The 22796-nt window shown below is 41.9% G+C and overlaps 2 protein-coding genes across 11 annotated transcripts; one reads left to right on the forward strand and one right to left on the reverse strand.

Annotated features, from left to right (window-relative positions):
• The first annotated feature begins 114 nt into the window (after positions 1-114).
• Positions 115-11510, forward strand: LOC136439935 (phosphoribosyl pyrophosphate synthase-associated protein 2-like). Of its 6 annotated transcripts, XR_010756601.1 has the most exons (14): positions 115-356; positions 2407-2459; positions 2744-2810; positions 3352-3524; positions 4182-4297; positions 4416-4471; positions 4804-4943; positions 5687-5719; positions 6489-6530; positions 7236-7306; positions 7640-7786; positions 8248-8347; positions 9964-10243; positions 10443-11510. XR_010756601.1 is itself a non-coding variant. In XM_066435608.1 (13 exons), the coding sequence occupies exons 1-13, from the start codon at positions 256-258 to the stop codon at positions 10146-10148; spliced, it is 1284 nt and encodes a 427-aa protein (XP_066291705.1). In that variant the 5' UTR covers positions 115-255; the 3' UTR covers positions 10149-11510. The 6 variants fall into 6 exon arrangements, 5 of the variants coding, with proteins under 5 accessions (XP_066291705.1, XP_066291706.1, XP_066291707.1 ...); XM_066435608.1 differs by having other exon boundaries at positions 9964-11510; XM_066435609.1 differs by lacking the exon at positions 5687-5719 and having other exon boundaries at positions 9964-11510.
• On the reverse strand, positions 11432-22794 carry LOC136439933 (AP-5 complex subunit zeta-1-like). Of its 5 annotated transcripts, none has more exons than XM_066435602.1 (17): positions 22673-22794; positions 22372-22475; positions 21816-21989; positions 21523-21643; positions 20644-20780; positions 19428-19544; positions 18843-18975; positions 18042-18154; positions 16943-17583; positions 16318-16404; positions 15124-15246; positions 14321-14453; positions 13857-13934; positions 13422-13532; positions 12595-12746; positions 12065-12112; positions 11432-11753 (listed from the first exon to the last, which is right to left on the reverse strand). In XM_066435602.1, the coding sequence occupies exons 2-17, from the start codon at positions 22462-22464 to the stop codon at positions 11672-11674; spliced, it is 2343 nt and encodes a 780-aa protein (XP_066291699.1). In that variant the 5' UTR covers positions 22465-22475; positions 22673-22794; the 3' UTR covers positions 11432-11671. The 5 variants fall into 5 exon arrangements, with proteins under 5 accessions (XP_066291699.1, XP_066291697.1, XP_066291698.1 ...); XM_066435600.1 differs by having other exon boundaries at positions 22372-22485; XM_066435601.1 differs by having other exon boundaries at positions 22372-22485; positions 22662-22794.
• Between the last annotated feature and the right edge of the window lie 2 nt (positions 22795-22796).

Consider the following 22796-nt stretch of genomic DNA (forward strand, 5'->3'; position numbering starts at 1 on the left):
GATTGGTCACATGCTTTACCTTGGTTACACACGAATAAAATCTCACACATTACCCAGAATGCAGTACGCAACAGTTTTTGAGCTATGTACCGCATTGGTTCATGGGATAAATTATCAAAAGCCACTACTTCTGAGGGTAGATGGTCAAGACAGTTCGCGCCATTACGTGCTGCGTCAATTTTCCCTCCTCTTTCCTTCTTTCTTTCGTTTCCGTTCAACCCCAATTTTCTTTCTAGCTGTACCTGGGCATATGAGATGCCCAGGAACTCACCCCCCGCAATGAATATTGCATCGAAGACCGGGTTGCTTTTATTTACGGGGAATTCCCACCCTGACTTGGCGCGACTGGTGGCGAGGTAGGGTTTGCGGATTCGATGGGGTGGTCTACAGGGGTGGGCTAGTGGGGTGGGCTACCTCAGCATCTACCCTTTCTGGACCTCAAGGCTGTGCATGGGGGTTTAGCATTGAATGGAATTTCCTTGAGGAAAAGATGGGTCACTCTGTGGGAGGGCCGGAAAGAATGCTTTATTTTGCTGAAGGATCATAAATGCTTTGGGGATGCTACAGTGGGGGATGGAGGTGGGCAATGAGCATACTGCATACATTTACATTGTGCAGGAGTTTGTTATCCCCAGTTTTAGATTTTTAAACATGGAGGACTATGTTCCCTGTTCCTTTATATACTGCTCAGTCAGGCCAACAGGACAGTAGCGTTGTGGCTACAAAAAAGAAATGAGCAACAAAAGCAACACTATACATTGTACAAACACACACACTTAAAACATTCCAACCCACGCTCATGCACACTGACACACATAACCACAAATCCATTGTACATTGTATGCAAGCACATGCATTCAGGTGCATTCTAGTCTAAATGTGAGACATATGTTTTGAATTTTGTCAAACAAAGGCTCTCTCATTCCCTAGCTGTCCTATGCAACTTCCAGTTTATTTCCCCTTGTACCTCTTCCCTAAAATCCTAATTGTATACTGAGTACTTGGAAGTTTGTTTATGATAAATGGCTTTTCTACCAGTCTTGGTGCACCTACATGTACACCTGCCCCCCCCCCCACCTGCCATATGATCAGCTGTTACCTTCCCTCTAGCCCACCCACAGCTTGACCCAGATCCTCTTCAAGGAAATTCCGTAAGAGGCCAAACCCCCATGCACAGCCTTGAGGTCCAGAAAGGGTAGATGCTGAGGTAGCCCACCCCACTAGCCCACCCCTGTAGACCACCCCATCGAATCCGCAAACCCGGCGAGGTAGGTGTTGTGGGTCAGCTCATAAATTTTCTGCATGGATGCCAAAAGGGTTTTATCTGCGGACTTGAACTAGCATAACAGTCCTATGAGTCTTCTGCATGCCGTTCCACATATAATACGATACCGATCTGTGCAGCGCTGCACCGAATGGGCTCATGATTTGACCTGTGATGGCTTCACAGTGTAAATGTCTCGACATAATTTGTGTGCTTCTGAGGGATGAAAATGGCAAAAAATTTGCAAATCAATTAATGAATTATATAGCAGGGAGGTTCACAAATAATTTATGGTTTGTAATTGTGGAATGCTGATACCTTGATGGTTTACATGTATTATGGCACGTCAGTAGACGGACACATCTGGTTTATAAATCAGCTGTTCATAGCATACTTGCCTGATTGGGTCATCAGCTTTTAGGAGTCCAAATCACGAGGTTAACTATTTCAGTATTTGTGACCAGACAGAAGCCGATAAGCAGCCTAAAATTATAAACTGTTATATTTGACGTAATGAAGAGGGCATGTAGACTTGACAGTCATCTGATAAAACGAGAAAATGGCCTATGATTACGAAGTTAGGACTGAGTTCAGACTTTGGACTTTGGAGTCATCAAAAAAAGCAGTTGGTAAAAATTATGTCATTAGCTGATCACCCCAACATCTGCTTGGTGATTGTCCTCATAAATTATTTGAGACAGTATGATGTAAGCTAGCCATGTGACTGGGTATACTATAGAATAAGTTTGCATTTTCAAGTGTAACATTATTACACCTCAGTACACTTCTCTGAATGTGTGCATTGATGTGGAAGAATGCTGGTGCAGTTGAAAACAATCATGATAATTACCAGCTGTTACACCTGTCACTAGACATCAAAGAATTCCAGCACCATGGATCAGTCTCTCTTGTCAGGTTGACACTGATGTTCCTGATTCCCTATGATTTAGTTGGCCTAAGATGATTTTGTACACATGAAAGAAATGTTGTTGTTGTCTGTTGATGTCTATGCTTTAACTAAGTCTATTTCTCCACTAGACATAGAAATCAGTAACAGTTGCCATGGCCAAAAGGATGTTTAGTGGTCGATAGTTTCACATGTCAAATTTCTGTAAGCTAAGTTGTTGAATTATATTTTTCAGCCGTCTTGGATTGGAACTTGCACCCTGTTCGGTGAGAAATGACGAGAATGCAGGTATTGAAGTTTTGTACTATTAGCATAGCTTCTTGAGTGTGCAATGTTTGACATTGACTGTGTTATAGTTAATGATTACTTATCAAATATTGATAAGTAACATTGTAGATATCTATAATTACTGCATTTGCCTTTCTTATTGTTCACAACAAAATTAAGGTCACTCAGTAAACTAAAGATAACTTCACATCTATTGCTTTTGTGCGAAGCCATTTGATTGTGTACCACTTCAAAAAAAGTTTGTTGTGAAAATGTGTGATACTGTTGTTTTTTTCCTCCTGCAGAAACTAAAGTAGATATAGATTGTTCCGTCAGAGGGCAAGATGTCTTCATCATTCAGACTGGAAGCAAGTGAGTATTATGAATACACACTGTGTATTAACTGGTTATCACCTAATTTACTGATCAAGTATAGATGTATGTCGCAATATAACTAAGACAATTTATGTTTGTCAGTAAAGAGAAACTTCTGGAAAGATGCAAATGAAAGAAGAAACAAGATTGAGACCCATTACCTAAAATGGGACTCACTTGCATTTGCATTAGGTTGATGATCTTTCCCATTCTTTATTTATATAATGTTATTTGATTGCTGAAAAAAAATGTTATCATTGATTTCTCTCCTGTGTTAGTGTTGTGTTACTTGGCTGGTATTATATTGATTTTTGATTTTATTTGTTTGTTCTGTCATACTTTTGCTTTGGATCCGTGATATATGTGTTGCCTTATTGTATTTTTACTGCGTTTATTTGTTATTTTGCAAAATGAAATTAAAAAAAATTAAAAAATAAAAAGATGCAAATGTTGATATCAGTCTGACTTAAGTAGAAAAGTTGAGAAATGTTGCCTGTAATTGCATTACATCAAAACTAAATTTTCCTTTACTTTCCAGGGAGGTGAACACCAGTATTATGGAGCTGTTGATTATGATGTATGCATGTAAGACGTCCTGTGCGGAGAGCATCGTAGCCGTTATCCCGTACCTGCCTTACAGCAAGCAGAGTAAGATGAGAAAAAGAGGATCCATCCCCGCCAAACTACTTGCCAGTCTATTGTGTAAAGCAGGTGGGTAAAGCATGGAGAGAGAAACATTGTTTGTGTGGTGGGCCTTTGTGTTTGTGTGAGCTTGTGTGTATTTGTAGTTGCAGATTTCTTGTTAAGGTCGACATGGATGAATCCTGGTTGTTGTTGGCACACATTCGTGGGAATTGTTTTAACTACACACTCAAATACTTCTGTATCGAATCACCATAAAAAGATCCCATGAGAGTGGTGTTAATTTAGAGAATCACTTACTTCAGTTCGAGGAAGACATGCAATGCATACAGATTTGTTTTAAAAGCTTTCTTGTATGATTGAATTGACAGAAAAGAATATTATAAGGTATTATTTGTGGTATCTAATGTATGCGATGGAAATAGTGATGTGATGAAAGAAAAAGTATGGACAAGATCAATCAATATGTGTACTGTACACCACTGGTAGTATTGATTTGTAGTTCTTGTCCCATCGGAGCCCAGCACACAATACTGGAGTGATGGATTATCGGTTTTGTGGCAGATGGAGGCAGATGTTCATTGCGGTGGCCTCATTGACATGCATAGGGTGTTGTCTCATGCACTTAACTCAATTTGAATCAGTCCAGTACTTTTAATGAAGTATCTATGGTTTTCCTATAATTTTACGATTGATTAATGTTTCTTGTGTCGGCATCTTCTATAGGCATGACACACCTGATCACAATGGATCTCCATGCTAAGGAAATCCAGGGTTTCTTTGATGTCCCTGTGGACAACTTGAGAGCATCGCCTTTCCTGCTACAGTACATACAGGAACAGGTAGGTGCATTCAAGCTTTGGGTTTGAATCCACGGTAAAGACGGAAATGTGATATCTTCCACATCAGTTGTCCTTTTCTTGTGCAAAGTTGACATGTTTTTATGCAATGTACTTTCAGATCCCAGACTATAGAAATGCAGTCATAGTTGCTAAGAACCCAGGATCTGCAAGAAGGTAGGGTTGGGTTTTGTCTGTTCAGAAAGTTGTTACTTGACGCTGACACATTAGTACAGTTTGTATCTTGCTGTTGTAGTATTTAACTGCAATTTATATGTTGGTACATTGTTGCAGACATTGGTAGAGGATATGTTGTACTGTACTGTACTGTGTAGTGTCAGTTTTAATGTTATATTAAAATTTTATTCCTGTTACAATAAGATTCGTATGAAAGAAAGCAAGTCTACTCCAGCTTACTGTCTAAATCATTAGGATGATGACAAGTGCTAGTATTTTGTTGGTAGTATTCCTTGTTGGTTTGCCTGTCGTCACATAGCAATATGTTTCAGAGCACAGTCGCTTGCCGAGAGGCTTCGGCTGGGGCTGGCGGTCATCCACGGTGAAACCAAAGAGGCAGAGTCCGATGCGATCGACGGGCGCCACTCGCCTCCGCCGGTCGTCGCTCAGAATACTGGGTTAGAATGGCCTAGTGAGTAACACCTCTTGGACGTCTCGTGTGTGGCCTTATAACAGTGGAACGCCCTCCAGTTGTACATACATGTAGCATGGACTACCCTGCCAACTCAGCCAACCCTCGTAGCACGCGTGTGGATTGTAGTGCTGGCGTGTTCTCGTGCTTTCAGTGCCTTGTTGGCCTTGCGTGTCACCTTCTAGTTAGTTCATGCGTGGTGAAGGATAACACAGAGTTCTAACAATATTTCATTTTGAGCAGTCCAATCACTGCATGGTGGGATGAGCAGTTAAATGATTAACAGTGAATCAAAATGCAACATGATTGAAACTTTAATACTGATCAAACATCATCTGCATCATGATCTGCCCGTCAATCTCACATTGTAACATCACCAATGACAAAACATGTTTGTCTCATACAGTAGCTGTAAGGTTAACAGCTTGACACAAAGTGTGTGATCTAGTTCTCACTCTTTACAAATGAAGATGAAAATTGTCTTGAAGGTTTGCATTCTGAGCTAAAAGTGCATCAAAATGCTTAGCCTAGTGTAGCAACAATCCTTGCCTTAAAAGCTGCTGTAGTGAAAAGTTGTTTGTTATATGGGCCAGAGACAAACTGAAGTATGGCCCTACTGTAGATGATAACTAGATCAGACATTTTTCCGCCATGCCCCCCTCCCCACCCCCATTAGTAGTATGTAGTGTAAGTTCCACCATGATGTAATGGCCCATGCTGTGTCCCTGTCATTTGTCCTACAGACTCCCCAGGAAGTAGTCCTTGCGCTCGGGACGGTGAGGTTTCCTCTGCAGCAGACTTAGATAAAATCTCCTGCATGTTTTTTTTCCACCTCCTGGCATTCCCAGCAGATTGCCTCACAGAAGGACAGATATCTGTCATGCCTACTCTACTACCAAAACCCTTCAGCACAATTTGTAGATAGTGTAAGGATGTAATGTAGAGGGTTTTTGACATAGGCAGTTGTAGAAGTACAACATTTGTGTGAAGAGGTGTAGAGTTTTTCCATAACTTTGGTGTTGTCCTGTTGCCATACAGACTGCATGTGTTTGTACCACTGGATGCTGGATATGTTACTTAACTTTATAATATAACAGTTTGCTCTGACACTAACATTCTTTTCAACATTAAGTAGTCTGTATTTCTATGTCAATTTGTAGCTATAGCCGCATGCCTTACATTTTGTGTGTATTGCTTGTTTTGTTTTAGTAGCACCAGTGGTGCTGTAGTAGTAGTGTATGGAAGGCTTTTCCTATTGTACAAATGGGAATGGCTGTATGTGATTTTAAGTTAACTGAAAAGATCTGCTAACTTTAGGGTTTTTCAGCAACTGCTGTGGATTCTGCCAGAGATTTCCCTTTCAGGTTCAAGATGCAAGAAGATGCAAGACACTTCCCCTAACCTCTCTTCTTCCAACTTAGAGTTAGGGGGCTGTTACATGCCTCATAGCCTAATGAATGGCTTTAGACCTCTTAATTTCTCCAATGATTAGTCTGAAAATCTTTTTCATTTTCAAACTCTTGTATCCCGTCACCGCAATTGTAGGTGGACGCTATTGGTCAGCTGACATTGGAATCGGAGTCCCAAGTACGATCACTTCTTTGTCCTTTTCTCAGTCCTGGGTTCCTTATTCCAGTTGCTCTTTACATTAATGTGGCAAAATAATGTTGATTCTTGTTTGAATAAATCTGGGGAGTGAGTGACCTTGCATGTCTGTCTAATGTGCATGATTCTATTATATGGCCGTTTGAAAGGATGTATTATCCTTGAATAGAAATGTTGTTATGAAAGAGTAGTATCCTTATTAAAGATGCTGGCAAAGAGCATTTCATCATGCAGAATATGGCCGAGATTGCAACAAAAAAGCTTATGCGTGCTTAGGTAGGTACGGCTCACCAAAATGGTTGTGGTTTTTCTCTGCATTCTTGGTTTGCTTTGTTTCAATTCAACTTTCATAGCAGAGCACTTCTGTTTGTTTCTGCTACCCTAGATTCTGTATCTGTGAAAAAAAAAATCCCATTTCTGTCTACAGCCACTTATTAACCACCATATTCTTTGTGCATGGTGCATTTTAGTTTCTGGAGCCACGATAAGTCTGTCGACTCCTTGGGAATGCTGGCACCGAAAACTTTGGAGATTGCGACAATGCCTCACTGTCGGTGCTCATCATATCCTGCCGGTTGTGGTGCGGCTGCGAAATGTACAATGTACATTTATTTCACTTGACAGAGACTATTCCTCCCGTTACTTGAGAAACCTAGGCTCATTCTTCTGTACCATCTTGTGTTTCAGTGCTAACGGCCAAGGAAAAACCTCCAATCAACGTTGTAGGAGATGTAGGGGGCCGCATAGCCATCATCGTGGTAAGTGGTAACATGGAGAGTTTCGTTCTGTTGCACCCAGAGGTGTGGGTAATACCAACATGTTACCCTATGAGCAAACCTTTCCAATTGTAACAATTCTCATTTGTGGTACATTCCTCATTATATAGGTCAATGTTTTGAAAAGAAAGCAATGTTGGACTAGCTTGTAAGATGACCCTATTTTATCTTAAGAACTTTTCTAGCCATACTTCTGATTTTAAATAAAAGGCTTCAGAAGTGTATGTGTATCCTGAATGATTTTCATGAATTACTAGAAATACTGAAAAGTTTATGTGTATGTTGAAATATTCTCTTGACTTTTAAACTGAACAGGATGACATCATCGACGATGTGGAGACTTTTGTTGCGTGCGCGTCCATGTTGAAAGACAGAGGCGCGTACAAGATCTACGCCATGGCGACCCACGGTCTGCTGTCATCGGACGCCCCCAGACTACTGGAGGAATCTACCATTGACGAGGTCTGATTTTCACCCCACTTTCTTAGCATCTTTGGACATTGATTGTTGTGCACTGAACTTGGCTTGTGTATTGGGTAATGCGGGGTGCAAGTGCTATATCTTTATTTAAGATCATGTATGACGATATGGCGCATCCCCGTCTTGTATGACAGCCAACGAAATGGTATGTCACCCAACGAAATGGTATGTCACCCCGTAAGGGGCGGTATAACCCCGTCATAGCGAAAGCACGTCGACTGATGATGATGACGATAAGATTGTTTCTAAAATATCCCCAAAATTACAACACACAAACTACCGGTAGTTAAATGTTTTGTCCTTCCTCACAAAGCAGAGACTGAAAAATTATGTCTTTATTAGTAATGTTGGCTCTTTTCTCATCTTAAGGTGTATAGCACATGTTATTATCAATTGTAAAAATTCTGTGTGCCGACTAACCATCACTGGACTTGTCCCCGCAGATTGTGGTGACCAACTCGGTGTCACATGAGGTGCAGAAGCTGCAGTGCCACAAGATCAAGACAGTGGACATAAGTGTGCTGATCTCCGAGGCCATCCGACGTATCCACAACCAAGAGTCCATGTCCTACCTGTTCAGAAACATTACTATGGAGGACTAGAGTATATAGGGCTATAGATTTGTTCAGGGTTAGGAATGGGGTTTGAATTTTGTGTGAGATTGACTTTTGGTTTGTTGTAGATCTAACTTGCACAGACTTTGTGATTTAACACTTGATTTGTTGTGGTATTTCTGAAAACCAGGAAAAATGCTACTAGAAGATAAACTTGTTATGCATGGGTTAACTTTCCAAAATATATGTCCTACTACGCAAAATTAGATGGTATTATACAGTTGAAAAAGCCAATTTATAAACTACCAGACCTCAAATATCCAAGTATATGCATGTAAGACTGTAGATTCAAAGTAGTACATTATCCTAGGAAAAAAACAACCTTGAAGGTTATAGCAATATTGAAAGTTATATTCAGTCACCCATTAACATTTAAAGGAAAAACTTGTTGTCAACTTTAGACAGAATGTTTGAGAATGAAGTAACATGTATAGGATGCTGCTATATAGAGCCTTGAAAGACAGAATAGTGCAAGGTTTTCACACTGTGTTTTGAAGAGTTTAATGTTATGGAGAAGGTACAGGTTTTTATGTACCTGAGATTTTTTTCTTGGTTCCAAAGTTTGGCTCCACCATGCTTGTTTTGTATGAATTGTTATGTGTATGATTCTGAATATTGTGTACATGTATGTTAGGTCCTCACAGGCTCAAGGACTGACAATGAGAGTTTGAAACAGATGTCTATGGTGTAGAGGTATGTACATGTTCGAATATGTAACAGAGGAAGGCATAATGTTGGCTAACCAGAGATTACTGTAAGATAACACAGCAAAAAGTAGTCTGTAGTCCGAGAGCTTTAAGCAATGGCACTTTGGAAGCAGCTGTCATGTTGAATATTTGATGAAAAGGGAAAATTTGTGCTGAAGTAAAAAGTAAAGATACTGGTCAAACAAAATACAGCAACCTGTGACAGTGTTGCTTTGCTGATTTCGTGACAGTTGTTTGGTGAATACAGCCAGTGGTTTGGATGAAACTGATGTGATATTTTACAAATCAGTCTGCCAAGAAAACTTGCAGATGTTTAAAGATGCTGTTTCTACAAGACAAAAAGCTCTTTCAATGCAGACCACAATTGTTGGGTTACTCTATGGTCCCCAGGAGTGGTGTACAGCCCCAAATCTGTATGTTCCTGTATACAGGCTCAAACCATGTCAGACGAAAAGTAGACAACGTTCTTTCATGGAAATTTTGTGATTCAATCTGTAGCTTCTGCATTGACCTGACGTGATTGACTTGCCGCTTCCTGTGAAGCAAATTAAACGTGTGATGAATTACGTCTCGTACCTGTGTATCTTCTTCTGGAGTTGTGATACAGGAAAAAGCAGAAGATGAGAAATGCAGAGACTAACGATTATTCTTTGAACCAAAGTGCATTTAGAACATGTGTATGCTGCCATTTTTTAGAGAAACATTTGTCCAAAGTCCTTGATCTTGTGAGGAATTTGTTTGCCTAATTTTCTCATCTTCTGACAAACCACACACAAGCACACACACACAAGCACACACACAAGAAATTCCATTGACATATTCCTTAACAACATGCCAGATTTTCAGCATAAACATTGTCAAGAAGAACATCAAGATGGGGAAGAAGATGAAGATGTTGAGGAAGAGAATCACCATGAGTGCAGATGGCTACAGGTTCCCCAGATGGCAGGGGGGATTGGAAAGCGACTCCGCAAAATCACGGTGAATGACGAACCTCTCTCTGATGCTGAGGACGACAGATAGTTGAATGCTACAGTTTCCATTGTGAACCCACCTGGAAAAGAAGTCTAATTTTCCAACAAGGATGCACTAAAAATCCCCCAATACTTTGGGGTCAGGTTTTAGAGACAAGTATGTCTGGACAAAGCCATATCAAAAATATCTGCATTTCCCATTTGCTATCTAGTCATATTTTGGAATAGTTGTTGAAGATAGTTGAAGGTGGATGCTACAGTTTCCATTGTGAACTTACCTGGAAAAGAAGTCTAATTTCCCAACAAGGATGCACTAAAAAATCCCCCAATACTTTGGGGTCAGGTTTAGAGACAAGTATATCTGGACAAAGCCATATCAAAAATATCTGCATTTCCCATTTGTTACATAGTCATATTTTGGAATAAACTACATGAAGAAGACCAGTCTAACAAAATTGCTAATGGATATTTTCCTAAAACAACTTGGGGTTTGTTGGAAAAGGGATTGCCAGAGAGATTAAATGTTGACCTCCAACGAAAACCTAGGTGTATCTGGTACATAATATATATATATAAAAACTGGGTTGTTTGATGCGTCCGTCACCACAGAAACAGGTATGTTTGACTGTGACAGGCTAACTGGTGGTGAAGATTAAATTGTGCCTTGTTATAGATGTCTGATAGATGTTTGAGCCATGTTGTGTAGACTCTACCAGCCTCCGCTGGGAAAATAGTAGAAATTGGCCAAATAGAGTCAACTGTATGAAGGGAGTCGGCTATGGAGATAGGGTCCAATACCCTCCATGGCCAAAGTCCCCCGGCCAATGTTCTCCCTATAGCCGGCGCGGTTAGTCTGGTGGAGACTACATGTTGTGTACCAGTGCCCTTAAGTTATTTTGCTGTACTGTAACAGTATTTTGCATGATAGCTGAAAACGTCATGATGCTATACAATTTAATCATGTTGGATGGAAACTTAGTACAATGTAGTTACATGCTTTAGGTTGCCAACAGACAATACGGTTGGTTCCTATCAGATTTGAATAACAACTGCATGTACATGGGCGTTGATATTGTATTGTCCAGCTGATGGGGCATGTGTGAATGTCTTGTGCTTGCAGTGTTTCTCAACAATGTCCATATTGATGTTTAGGATTGTTTTCGTTGAACGATAATCATTGAAAAAGACAGCTAAAATTACTCTACATGCACAAAAAACTTTATGAGAGGATTTTAAGTTTTCTATGGTGCAAACAGTTAACTAGCTATATGTACAGTTGCAAACTGATAACTTAAAACAGCTTGCCTTTACTTTCAGGGAACTCAACAGATACACGCCTCATTTAATTTTTTATTTCATTTGTTATCTTCCAGTTTGACAGACAGAAAATAATAAAGATGTTTGACAGGTGTTCATGTGCAATAGTTTTTGTATGACGCAGTATCTGTACAGTGCTGAAACTACTGTTCCTGTACAGAGCAAAAACTACTGTTCCTGTTACTGTACAGTGCTGAAACTACTGCTACTGTACAGTGCTGAAACTACTGTTCCTGTTACTGCACAGTACAGAAACTACTGTTGACTCTGTTTCATCACAGCTTCTGTGAGCTGCAGCAGGAGACAGGACGAGCTGTTCTGGTCCTGGTGAAGTTTACTGTAGAAACAGGAAACAGTGTTACAGAATCTGTGCAACATGAGTTGGGATCCTTGTAGCATGACATACAATGTACATTGTACCCAATTCCATCAGGATAATGCAAACAACTAAAACAAATTCTGTAACATCAATATTTCTGTATTGTCCTATGGACTTTATCCAAGGCTACCAATTTGGTGGCTGCTTCCATATTGATGATGGGTGATGTAAATTTGTAAGCCTCAGGTGCAAGATAAGTCAATCTGATGAAGGCTTACTGGGATAATGCTGAAAGTTTGACAAACTGTGAAATACAAATAAGAACACACCTGTTGTCATCAGTTTCCGCTGGTAGGGACGACAACAGGGGTGCAACACTGCAGAGACAACACAGATATACACAACATATTTATGCATGAAAACAGACTACATTAGAAACTTTGGCTTTACACCAGACACTTAGAAACAGTTCAGGATGGATGTGCATCTGTGTGTGTGTCTTGATGTTTGTGTCTCAATATGTGTGTGTGTTTGTGTGAACACATTGCAACAAACAACTAATTTATCACTTTCCAGGTGTTCCAATGTAACTTCTTCTTGTCATCCTGACGGATGTTCAGTTCAATGTCGATGGACTCTGCCGTGGGCCGCGAGTCCAGCTCTGCTCTTGCAAAGTTTGCCACATGTAGAGCAGGTGAATGCTGTAGTCTGGCACGGGGCGTGTCTCTTTTGCCTTCTCGCAGCCTCGTTTAGCTCCAGATCGTGTTCAAGTTTTCTTGCGCCTTGATAGAGATTGATAAAATACCATGCACACTTCAATTCTTGATACAGATGTGCAAATGACAGTGACAACACTAACTTTGGCATCCTGCACAAGTTGATGAGGACAGGTGCTCGTGCCAGTAAGACAGCATCACCGGGATCCTGGGAGCCCGAGGCAGGCAGCTGCTGGGTGATCTTAGTCAGACACAGGAGCACGCGGGGCATCAGGTCCTGGCAACGAGTCGCAAGCTGCGGGAAAATATGGAGTTACACAAGCTTTGCACATAACGTGATCTGGTCTAGGATCTCTGCTCTGTTCAAGGACATGTTAGTGTGGTATAATCAACAGGAGGACGCGGGGCATCAGGTCCTGGCAACGGGTCGCAAGCTGGGGGAAAATATGGAGTTACACAAGCTTTGCACATAACGTGATCTGGTACAGGATCTCTGCTCTGTTCAAGGACATGTTAGTCTAATATAATCTTGTCTGCCACTACCAGAATCACACTCAGAACTCTATTATAGATGCCTGAGCTGAAATCCATACTGCTTCAACAGTGAGTTACAGGTTGGGGCTCTTAGGAGTCCACCAAGTTGTTCTCATATTTGTAATACTCTTTCAAAAAAGAGCAGGGGCATGCCCTGGTGTGCGATGGATGGTCCAAACCTTACAGTATGGTCTGGGTTGACATCTTGAAAAGTCGATAGTCACCTGTTATGCCAATCCTTCTACAAATGTGGTCATCATCATTCCAGGGTATCATCACTCCTTTGGAGGAACCCCTACCTTGTCAGACTCCAAATTTTCCTCTGTCAAGCAGTTCTTGGCCATGTAGGGCCCAGTTGTTTAGTTAGATTGTCACTCCATCTTATTTTGGGGCGCCCTCTTCCAAATGTGGTAAATCTAAATAAATAAATAAGTACCTTAGCGAGGGCTGTCATCAGCACAGCAGTGAGCCTGGCCCGGTCCTGCAGGGGCGTCTCTGTCCTTCCCAGCTGGGACACTGACAGCTCGTACAGCAGACACTCGACCACCTGGAACAAGGGTGAAGGACACACACTGATTACCTCATCTTGGTTCTCCCGCCATTACGGCGGATGAGGTTCAGAATCTCAGAGGAAAGTCTGTACTTTGGTGCACAAAGTTTCAGGGTGTGAACAGGGTCAGGTGCAAGTTTTCACCCCAGCCTTCTGTTTTCATGATTTTTGTTGTTGCTATAATTTAAAAAAAAATCCGTTAACGAAGAAATTAAATTGGTGTGGCCTTAGGGGAGGGAAAAACTGGTGAAGTAAAGTTGCCCTCCCACATGATTAAGAAGCGATTTACCACCAAACAGGTATGGGTTGCTCATGACTTACCTCGTAGTACTGTGAGATGATATCTGGGGTACATCTCCTGTCATATGTCACAGACATGTACTCCCCTATAGCCCATGCCTGGATACGGAACAAAAAAAAGTGTGTTTGCTTGTGCCGAAATCAATGGAAAGCAGTATTGAAGGACGTCTTGCATGACGGAAAGGCTACGAAAGTAACAAGACATCAATTATGAAGTTTGATTAACCCTTAACATACTACATTTTGTACTGGTAGCCCTGCACCTCCAAATTGGTACCATGGCTGACTAGATAATACAGTATGCCTGTGTAGATGCACTTAGCCATGGAGCTATAAATGACTATAAATGGTTGAACCAAAGAACTGGCAAACAAAACCATTAATCCTATGACACATTCAATTAGGCACATATCTTATAATTGTGCTTTGCCAAAATCTGTGTCAAACTTGTGTTTTAAGAATCTCAAGCTGCTCATGAGACCCACCAGGTGTAAGAAGACATCCTCCCTCCCTGTGAAGTTCCTGGGGCTGGACATGAGCTCCTGCACCTCCTGTCTGTTGTCTATCAGCAGCCCGGGGGCTGTCTGCACCACCCACACTAGAGCCTCACTCAGCACCCTGTGTGACAGTAACAACACAGTAACAGCACAGTAACACTCCTATACCTGTAGCCCTGGGGCTGTCTGCACCACCCACACTAGAGCCTCACTCAGCACCCTGTGTAGACAGTAACAACACAGTAGCAACAAAAAGTAACAACACAGTAATATTCCTCTACCCGTACCCCTGGGGCTGTCTGCACCACCCACACTAGAGCCTCACTCAGCACCCTGTGTGGACAGTAACAACACGATAACAACACAGTAACAACATAGTAACAGCACAGTAACACTCCTGTACCAGTTAGCCCTGGCACCACCCACAGAAGTGCCTCACTCAGCACCCTGAGTGGACAGTACCAACACGATAACAACATAGTAACAACATAGTAACAGCACAGTAACACTCCTGTACCAGTTAGCCCTGGGGCTGTCTGCACCACCCACACTAGAGCCTCACTCAGCACCCTGTGTGGACAGTAACAACACAGTAGCAACAAAAAGTAACGACACAGTAATATTCCTCTACCGGTACCCCTGGGGCTGTTTGCACCACCCACAGTAGTGCCTAATACTCAGCACCCTGAGTGGACAGTAACAACACAGTAACAACACGGAAACAACACAGTGTCACTATCAGTTCCTGTGTGAATGGATAGAAATACTGTTATGATCCGTGCCTGACCTACCTTTTCACTTCAGTTTGGAAGCTTTTGATTGGATACAGCAGGCTAGACCGTTCCAACAGGACAGGGAAGAGCCTGGCCAACAGATCCACACTGGCCTCCTGTTCCACTGTCTGCAGGTACACCCTGGAGGGAGGGGGCAGACATATGTCAGCTGTAACATGGTGGCTAGAAGTCATCTAACATATGCCTGAAGCACATACTGTAAATGCAGAAATGTTTGCGGTGGTTATAAGTTCGCGGTTTTTGCGGCGACCTTTTCACCGCGAACTTAAAACCACCGCGAACATTTTTGTCCAATACTGTAGCATTATTTGACTATTGCACTGCTGCAAACTTAAAACACTCCATTTTCGCCTTGGTGCAAAATAAATCCACACAAACTTAAATGCATTTACAGTAATCGTTGGCCTGGAATCCAAACCTATTATAGCTCCCGAGTCTCCTCTATTTGTGGAGAGGAGACTCGGGAGCTATAATAGGTTTGGATTCCAGGCTACATAATCGTTATATGCTGTGGGTAATTTGTTTGATTGTTTGGAGTTTGCTTGCAGGAAAAGCAGTTCAGTACAATTGGCAGCAAAACCAGCTACTAAACTAAGTACCCTTATTTATGATAAATAGTATTAGTTATAAATCAGTTGGGAGGGTCTTCTGTTGCATGTATAGACTGCCATTCATAACTTCAATGTTGTCATATAACTGCATTTCAACAAGTAACAATACAGTTTTGCTAACAACAATGTTAAAGATATGGAAGTAAAGCTTCCTACATGAGATACAGACTTTGCAAGTCTTATAAGAAGTTTTCATCAAAGATCTGAAAACTGCAGTTCTTTGCAAGTGGCTTTTGCAGATCAGGGTTACTTACTTACTTGAACTGTATCGTAAAACTGGATGTAGAAAACTCACCACTGAGATAACATGCAGAAGACTCAAGTGGCTAGGGCATGTACTAAGGATGCCAGAAGATAGGATCCCCAAAGTTGCCCTGAACTGGAGGCCAACAGGAAAGAGAAAAAGAGGCAGACCAAAGACCACATGGAGGAGAACAGTGTCAGACGACCTGGCAGCCATGGGTACGTCCTGGAGAACTGCTGACTGGCACAGGACAGACCCAGATGGAGGGAAGAAGTCATAGCCTTATGTCTCAGAAGGGACGAAGAGGATAAGTAAGTAAGTAAGTAAGTTACTTACCTGAGTAAGACTGGAGCAGCCTGGGAACATATGACAACACGAGGAAGGGTGGAGTAGTCCTGGAGGATGTCATGAAGCACCTTCAGCCTGGAGACAGATGGATTTTAAATTGAATTTGGTCTGGTCCGAAAACGACCACTTATTCTGGTTGATACAAAAAAAATTGTCACAAACATGTATGATTGAACTTCTTTCAACACAGTTGCCCATTGGATGAAACACAATTGCCCATTGGCTGCTACAGTTGGACACCTTGTCTTTTTGTACAGATAAATAAAGCATTGATCAACCAAGAGAGAGCTGCCCTTTATAAACAAATTCAATGTAGGTTTCCTCATTTCATATGTCTTTGCAAAGCGGAACAATTCATATTTCTAGCTAATGGCTTTAGGTAAACCCTCTATTATAAAACACACCTGTATGTATATTTACAATATTACTAAGAAGCAAGAAGAGGCCAAATTAACGTAATCATTAGATTAGTGCTAGCTTATCACTGTATGTATATATATAGATATATATTATGTGTATTTCCCGTTAATATGTTTTCTATTGTGACCTGTACTGAACCCAGTGGGTATGTGTGTGCAATAAATGTCTTCATTCATTCATTGATATATCTGACCTATCAATGGTATCCCCCAGCCCTCCCTCTGCCCTGAGGATGAAGCTGAAGAGCGGGCGATGGAGTGGATCTGTGTACGCCAGCTCTGGTGTAGTCTGCGCCGTCGCTTCAGGACTCAGATCCGTCAACGTCAGGGATGCACGTTGCTCCACCCTCATCACCGTTTCCATGGCAGCAGTTATGACTGGCAGGTCCAGCAGACAGTGGAGCACCTCGATGGCTGTCTCCTCACTCACCATGGTTGGGAGTAAATCCACAAACTCTGCTAACAAAGTCTTGGGCTGCCATGCAAACACTTTCAGAAGGCAGGGGAAAAATTTCCTGAGAACTGATGTGTTGTTGCAGAGGTTGTCCATGTTCTCCAAGCAGAAGAGTGTTGCTTCAAAAGCCAGCGACTGATCCACACATTGCTTGTCTAAGATCTTGGTGAAGAAGTGGTTGAGAGCTGGCGCCATGTCGTACATGACTGCATCGCTGTGGTGCAGGAGGAACTGGAGGATGTTGATGATGTTGATGCTGGAGGTGGGGTTGTTCTGTATCCTGTTGTACACACGCTTGATGGAGGGGAAGACCCGGGGTATCATACTGGAGTTTTGTTGGCACATGGTGTCCAGCAGGAGGATGACCTCTGACAGGCAGGCCTGTCATGTAGTAAACATAAACAAAACCTAAGAGAAAACTAATATGCATTCCTTTTTCAGTTGACAACAAAATAATGATTTCCATAAAGTTACATAAGTGCTCAAATTACTGATAAATGTAGAAGATCAATGATTTTAATTTTGCAACCAATTTGACATCGCAGCTCTATATCCTTAGTGCTGATATGCCATCATTCTTATCTATGATGATGTCTATGATATGCTTTCCTCACACATGGCTATAATAGGAAATTAAGTTTCCTAGTCCCTCATTGGGAAAGTTAAATTTAATGTTGTTTTCCTATTATTCCCACTTGATTTAAAATTACACTAATGATTGGCTGACACATTCCTTGTCCTTGGTGCTGATTGGTTCTTACTTAGCTATCCACTACAGGACTCCTTTATCATCACCCTAAAAACCCTTTGACCTAACCTAGAAGAGTCTGTAGACTGACCTGTTGTAGCTCAGCATCCAGCTGCACTACAGCCTTCCTCTCACACTGGTCCAGCAGACGCAAGCAGTACTCACACATCTTGTCCACCAGGAGTCCCATGGCAGCTGACTCTCCTATAAATAATAGAAAGTGAATTTTGCAACTTTTATTCGATGTTTATTTCTTTGGTAAGGCAAATACTATATTGCTGTTAGAAAAGGAAAATTGGAGAAACACCGGGGTAAATGTGACATTATATATTTGATTAATCATTATTTAAATTTTTGTTGATTTGCTGATCCTTATTTATATCATGCAGAAATAATTACTTATATTATGCTTTGATTTCTGCTGCATAGTTTTTATTATGTCTTTATTGAATGTAAAGAATAAGAACAAAGTGCTCAAAAGTAGCATCTCGTCTCAACCTTCTCCTTGCTGCCAAACACCACTGACAGTGCCAAAAGGCCAAATCTTGTATGTAGCGTGTGTACACCAGTGGTTAGCGATTTCGCCTCTGGAACTAGAAGCCCAGGGTTCGATCCCGGCTGTGTCACTCACCCGACATGCACGCTACTGGAAAGGGTTGCAGTCCTTAGGACAAGACGTTAAGCCGTGGTCCACTGTTCATTGTGCTTGTCGAAAAGAGCTAGGGGAATTTCCCCGGTACATTGAACCTGTAAATACTGCATATAGCGTCTGTCTTCTCTGTCACGACCAGTGGAAGATTAGCTCATCTGTTCATTGAGTTCATTTGAGCTAAACTGGTTTGGAATCACTTTCCTTTCCTTTGTATGTTTCAGAAGGAATGGGGGCTCTTACCATTATTTGACTGATGCTTTTGAAGCCATCCCCTCATCATGGAGAAGACCTGCATGTTGAGGAACTGGTCGGGGCTGTAGTACTGTCCCACACTCAGGACCGTGAACATGTCATGGGACGGAGCCTCGTCCACCTAGCAGGCAAAGTAAAAAGAAATCAAATACATTACTGTTGATTGGTAAGGGAAAAATGACTAAAGATGTTACAGTGCAATGAGTGCTTGTGCATGATGATCATCTTAACTGAAAATTCAAAACCAAAGCGATTACTGACAGCAAATTTCAATTGCTTGATCAAACCACTCAAAAGTACCCAATACAAAATTGGCTTGTTAGACACTTTTGTTGCTCGGGAGTGAATCTGTCGAGTCATATGAAAACATTTTAAAGAGGCTATCTAACAGAAATTCTCTATTCCCTTCATGACAGTGATTGACTTCAGTAACAGCCAGCATTCGATGCGGGGTGGTGTCCTGGCACACACTCATCCTACACGTGAGTCTGTGTATTTTTTCAGTGTGATTCATGGGTACGTATCAGGAGTGAAAGAGGTAAAGGGGATGATGCAGAAACAGCATTGGCTTACTTCAGTAACAGCCACCAGCTGCCGTGAGGAGAAGATGTTTTTTGAGAAGGGGTTTGGCGGCTGAGTTGTGCTGGTTGTTGTCAGCCAGGTGCACAGCTGTTTACTTACTCCATCCACCTGAAAAAGATGACAAGTTGGCACATAAGATTTAGGAATTCCTTTGCAAGACCTGAAGAAATATCTTAATCCAACAGCCATCAAATTAACTGAAGCATACAATGAAATACCAATCATAGTGGGATTGGTCTGGACCAATAGACCGATCCTGTCAAACACCATATCGAACGAATAGAAGACCCATAGAACTCCCTGTTCTATTCAGAGCACCTCCGTCAAAAACAGCGTTGGCGGGGCAGAAATGGCACGTGTAAAGCAGGGTACGTATATCTGGGACAGGTTTTCCGCTGTATTGGTTGAATGCATGCTCAGAACAAAAACGAATTTAAAAAAAAAATAGATCGGGCACTCAAGGAGAGGAAGCTTGTACCACATGCTGACTACTACAAAGTCCGCTAGCGCAGAGTTTCGTCTCTTCAGTTACTGGTGTGTGAAACTGGTTAACTTGAAAGTGAACAGGGAAGTAAAAGGATGCATTTTAATTCTTAGTTACTAAATACCATGCAGCTGTTATGCATGCAGTCAATACAGTGGGAACCCTGTCACAGATATATGAACCTTGTTTTACACGTGCATCGGCTGCTTGTCAGAAACTGGGCGCTGATGCCAACCGACAAGGGAAAACTATGCGGCGCATACCGCTTTAACATTGACCGAAAACATTACGCTCTCACCTCAACTACATCTACCCCCTCCTTAAACACTTCTACCCGGTGGATATAGCCTTCAACATAGAAGACATAGCATTCTTATCTGGCCCGCTCTGAAAGGGTTTCAGTGCCACAAAAGCTAAACCGAAGTCAGTGGCATTATTTTCAACCTAGCCGCGGCAGCCATGTTTGGTCCGTCAAACCCTGTTTTTGACGGAGGTGTTCGAAATCGAACAGGGGGCGTGGCTTTGGGATCGGTCTATAGTAGGGAATTACTCTGGAGGGAGCGACCTCTGACCTCCGCTCGTGCCACCTTATTCTTGCGACATCCGCCGTGCTGAACGGCCGGGCTCACCTCCCGCAGAACGTTACCACCATCCCGCCCTTGCTGCAATTTCACTTCTTTTAAGAACTCATAGAAGATGTAGGCATTCAGTATGAAACATTACCTGTTCCTGTGTCAGGGTGACCACATCAGAGTTGTCCATTCCCCACAGACAGCCAAGAATATGTGTGATGGCAGCTGTATCCACCTGTCCCGCACCTGTCAGCCAGGTCAGCAGCTGCTCTCTCAGCACCTGCAGGTCTACAGGAGCAAAAGTTCAGTCCTGAGTACTAGGGGTGAATACCGGTTTGCTGGACCTGATTCGGACCTTTATTACATCCAAGAACCGAGTCCAAAAAATCCGAAAGCCTAAAACCTGAGTCCAAAAAAAACTCAACAAAGTACAAATATATGTTTCTATTTTGTTTGATAAAAAGTGTTTTGAGTCTCCCCTCTGTCTGACAAAAAAGGCATTTAAAATAAGTGTGACATTTGAATATCAAACACTGGTTTATCTTGAAAGTCTTCTCACCAAGAAACTTTTATAGTCGTGCGTGTCAGTATTAATTCTCTATGCTTAATATTGGTCTAATAAAACAAAACATCAACTGGACAGGATCAGGTCCAAACTAAATCTCTGGACCTAAACTTGGACTTGGACCTTATTAAGCCAAACCAGTATCCACCCCTACTGAGTACTGATGGTAACATCTACTTCCTCATAGACATAGCAGACAAAATCAAACCATAACAATGGTACTGAGAGATCTGATAGTATAAGGGATCTTTGGGCCATTGGGTCAAAGAGATTAATTAGCCACGATCCCTGGGGAAGCCAGCCAGCCAGTCTAGCTCGGTCGCCACTTGAGCCACACGTGTTGTTTTCCACACCCGCCCTCTCGTAGTTTTGTCATTGGTTCTCCACCAAATAAATCGTTTACCAAGCCCACTCTTCAGTTCTGTTAGTTTGTTAGGGAGGGTGCAGATAATTGAAGTGCATCACCTGGATGATAGTGCCCCACCCCAGCCACTACAGGCAGTGTGAGAGCCAGGCTGGAGGAGGACAGTGGTCCTGATGACAGCTCTCCTCCTCTCAGACATACAGACTGGCACGGGGATAACTCCTGTGGGGTGGGATGAAATGGTACAAGCTCATCAGTAACATTGCATAGAGCTCATGTAGGGTGTCATAGCCTCTTTGCTCATTTTTTTTTTACAAATCCTTGTAATCCTTGATTTTGAGCTGTATATAGAATGTTTTTACAGCAGTGATACAAATCACACTCAGTTCCTCACCTGTAGTACAGCAGCACACAGCACGCGGACCATGACAGGCCCCAGGTGAGGCTCTTTAACAGCCTGCCACAGCGACATGAGTAGATCAGATGGGACATCTCCTCTGTACCTGGTACAGGCCAGGCTCAGCCACAGCTGTCTCAGGCTGGGGATAACATCTGATATGGACTGGCTCTGTAAAGGGAACATATTATTAAACAAAGTAGGTGAACAGTACAAAATATATCAATTGAAGGTACATATCAGTATATATCTTAACATCAGCGAGAGAAAGAGAGAGAGAGAGAGAGAGAGAGAGAGAGAGATGGAGAGAAATCATTATTTATTAGGGACAAATATGATATGAACCTGTCCAATAAATCATAATATATGTGCGCCCTGTACATGTATAATTGCATCTGACTTGCAACTCTAAAAGTTATATTGTAAGATCAATTCCAAAATGAAGGATTCATATGAATACTTAATACATCCAGCATCCTAGCATATATATACACTGTTGTGCCACCATCATTATTATTTCTGATTCAGACAAACATAACCACTTGGTTTTCACCTTAAGAGCTTCTTGCAGTCCACGGTAGAACTCTTGTAGTTCTTCATTACTGATCGATCGAGCTCGTTCAATGACGGATCCTACACTGTCCATGATGACTTAACCTGTAATCACCTGTAGAAACATCATCCAAATTTGATAAATAATGCAAAAGTCAACTTGAAATGTTATTTTAGGTCAGGTAAGTTTACATTGAGATTTTTACATGTCATTGAATAAAAAGGAGTTAAACTATCATCTTTTCAGGACAGACAATATCGTAGTCAAAAACAGAAAGAATGTTAGCAAACATTTAAGGGACCTGCAGCACATCACAAGGTGATCTTCAACAGGAGAACAACAATCAAAGAAGATGATGTGACTTCCTGGTTGTGGAGGATCAGCTGACTGGCATTGTAACCTTTACCCTTTGACCCGGCAATCCT

Source organism: Branchiostoma lanceolatum, chromosome 8 (assembly GCF_035083965.1).
Source record: "Branchiostoma lanceolatum isolate klBraLanc5 chromosome 8, klBraLanc5.hap2, whole genome shotgun sequence".
Taxonomy (NCBI): Eukaryota; Metazoa; Chordata; class Leptocardii; order Amphioxiformes; family Branchiostomatidae; genus Branchiostoma; species Branchiostoma lanceolatum.

Bases quoted from the DNA above. Each gene is read 5' to 3' on its own strand.
- LOC136439935 (XM_066435608.1), top strand. From the start codon at position 256: ATGCCCAGGAACTCACCCCCCGCAATGAATATTGCATCGAAGACCGGG. The intron at 4,944-5,686 runs GTGAGTAACACC...TTTGTCCTACAG, and splicing joins TACTGGGTTAGAATGGCCTA to ACTCCCCAGGAAGTAGTCCT. The intron at 7,307-7,639 runs GTAAGTGGTAAC...TAAACTGAACAG, and splicing joins GCCGCATAGCCATCATCGTG to GATGACATCATCGACGATGT.
- LOC136439933 (XM_066435602.1), bottom strand. From the start codon at position 22,464: ATGGACAGTGTAGGATCCGTCATTGAACGAGCTCGATCGATCAGTAAT. The intron at 21,990-22,371 runs GTGAAAACCAAG...TTCCCTTTACAG, and splicing joins GACTGCAAGAAGCTCTTAAG to AGCCAGTCCATATCAGATGT. The intron at 15,247-16,317 runs GTAAGTAACTTA...CCCTCCCTCCAG, and splicing joins GCTGCTCCAGTCTTACTCAG to GGTGTACCTGCAGACAGTGG.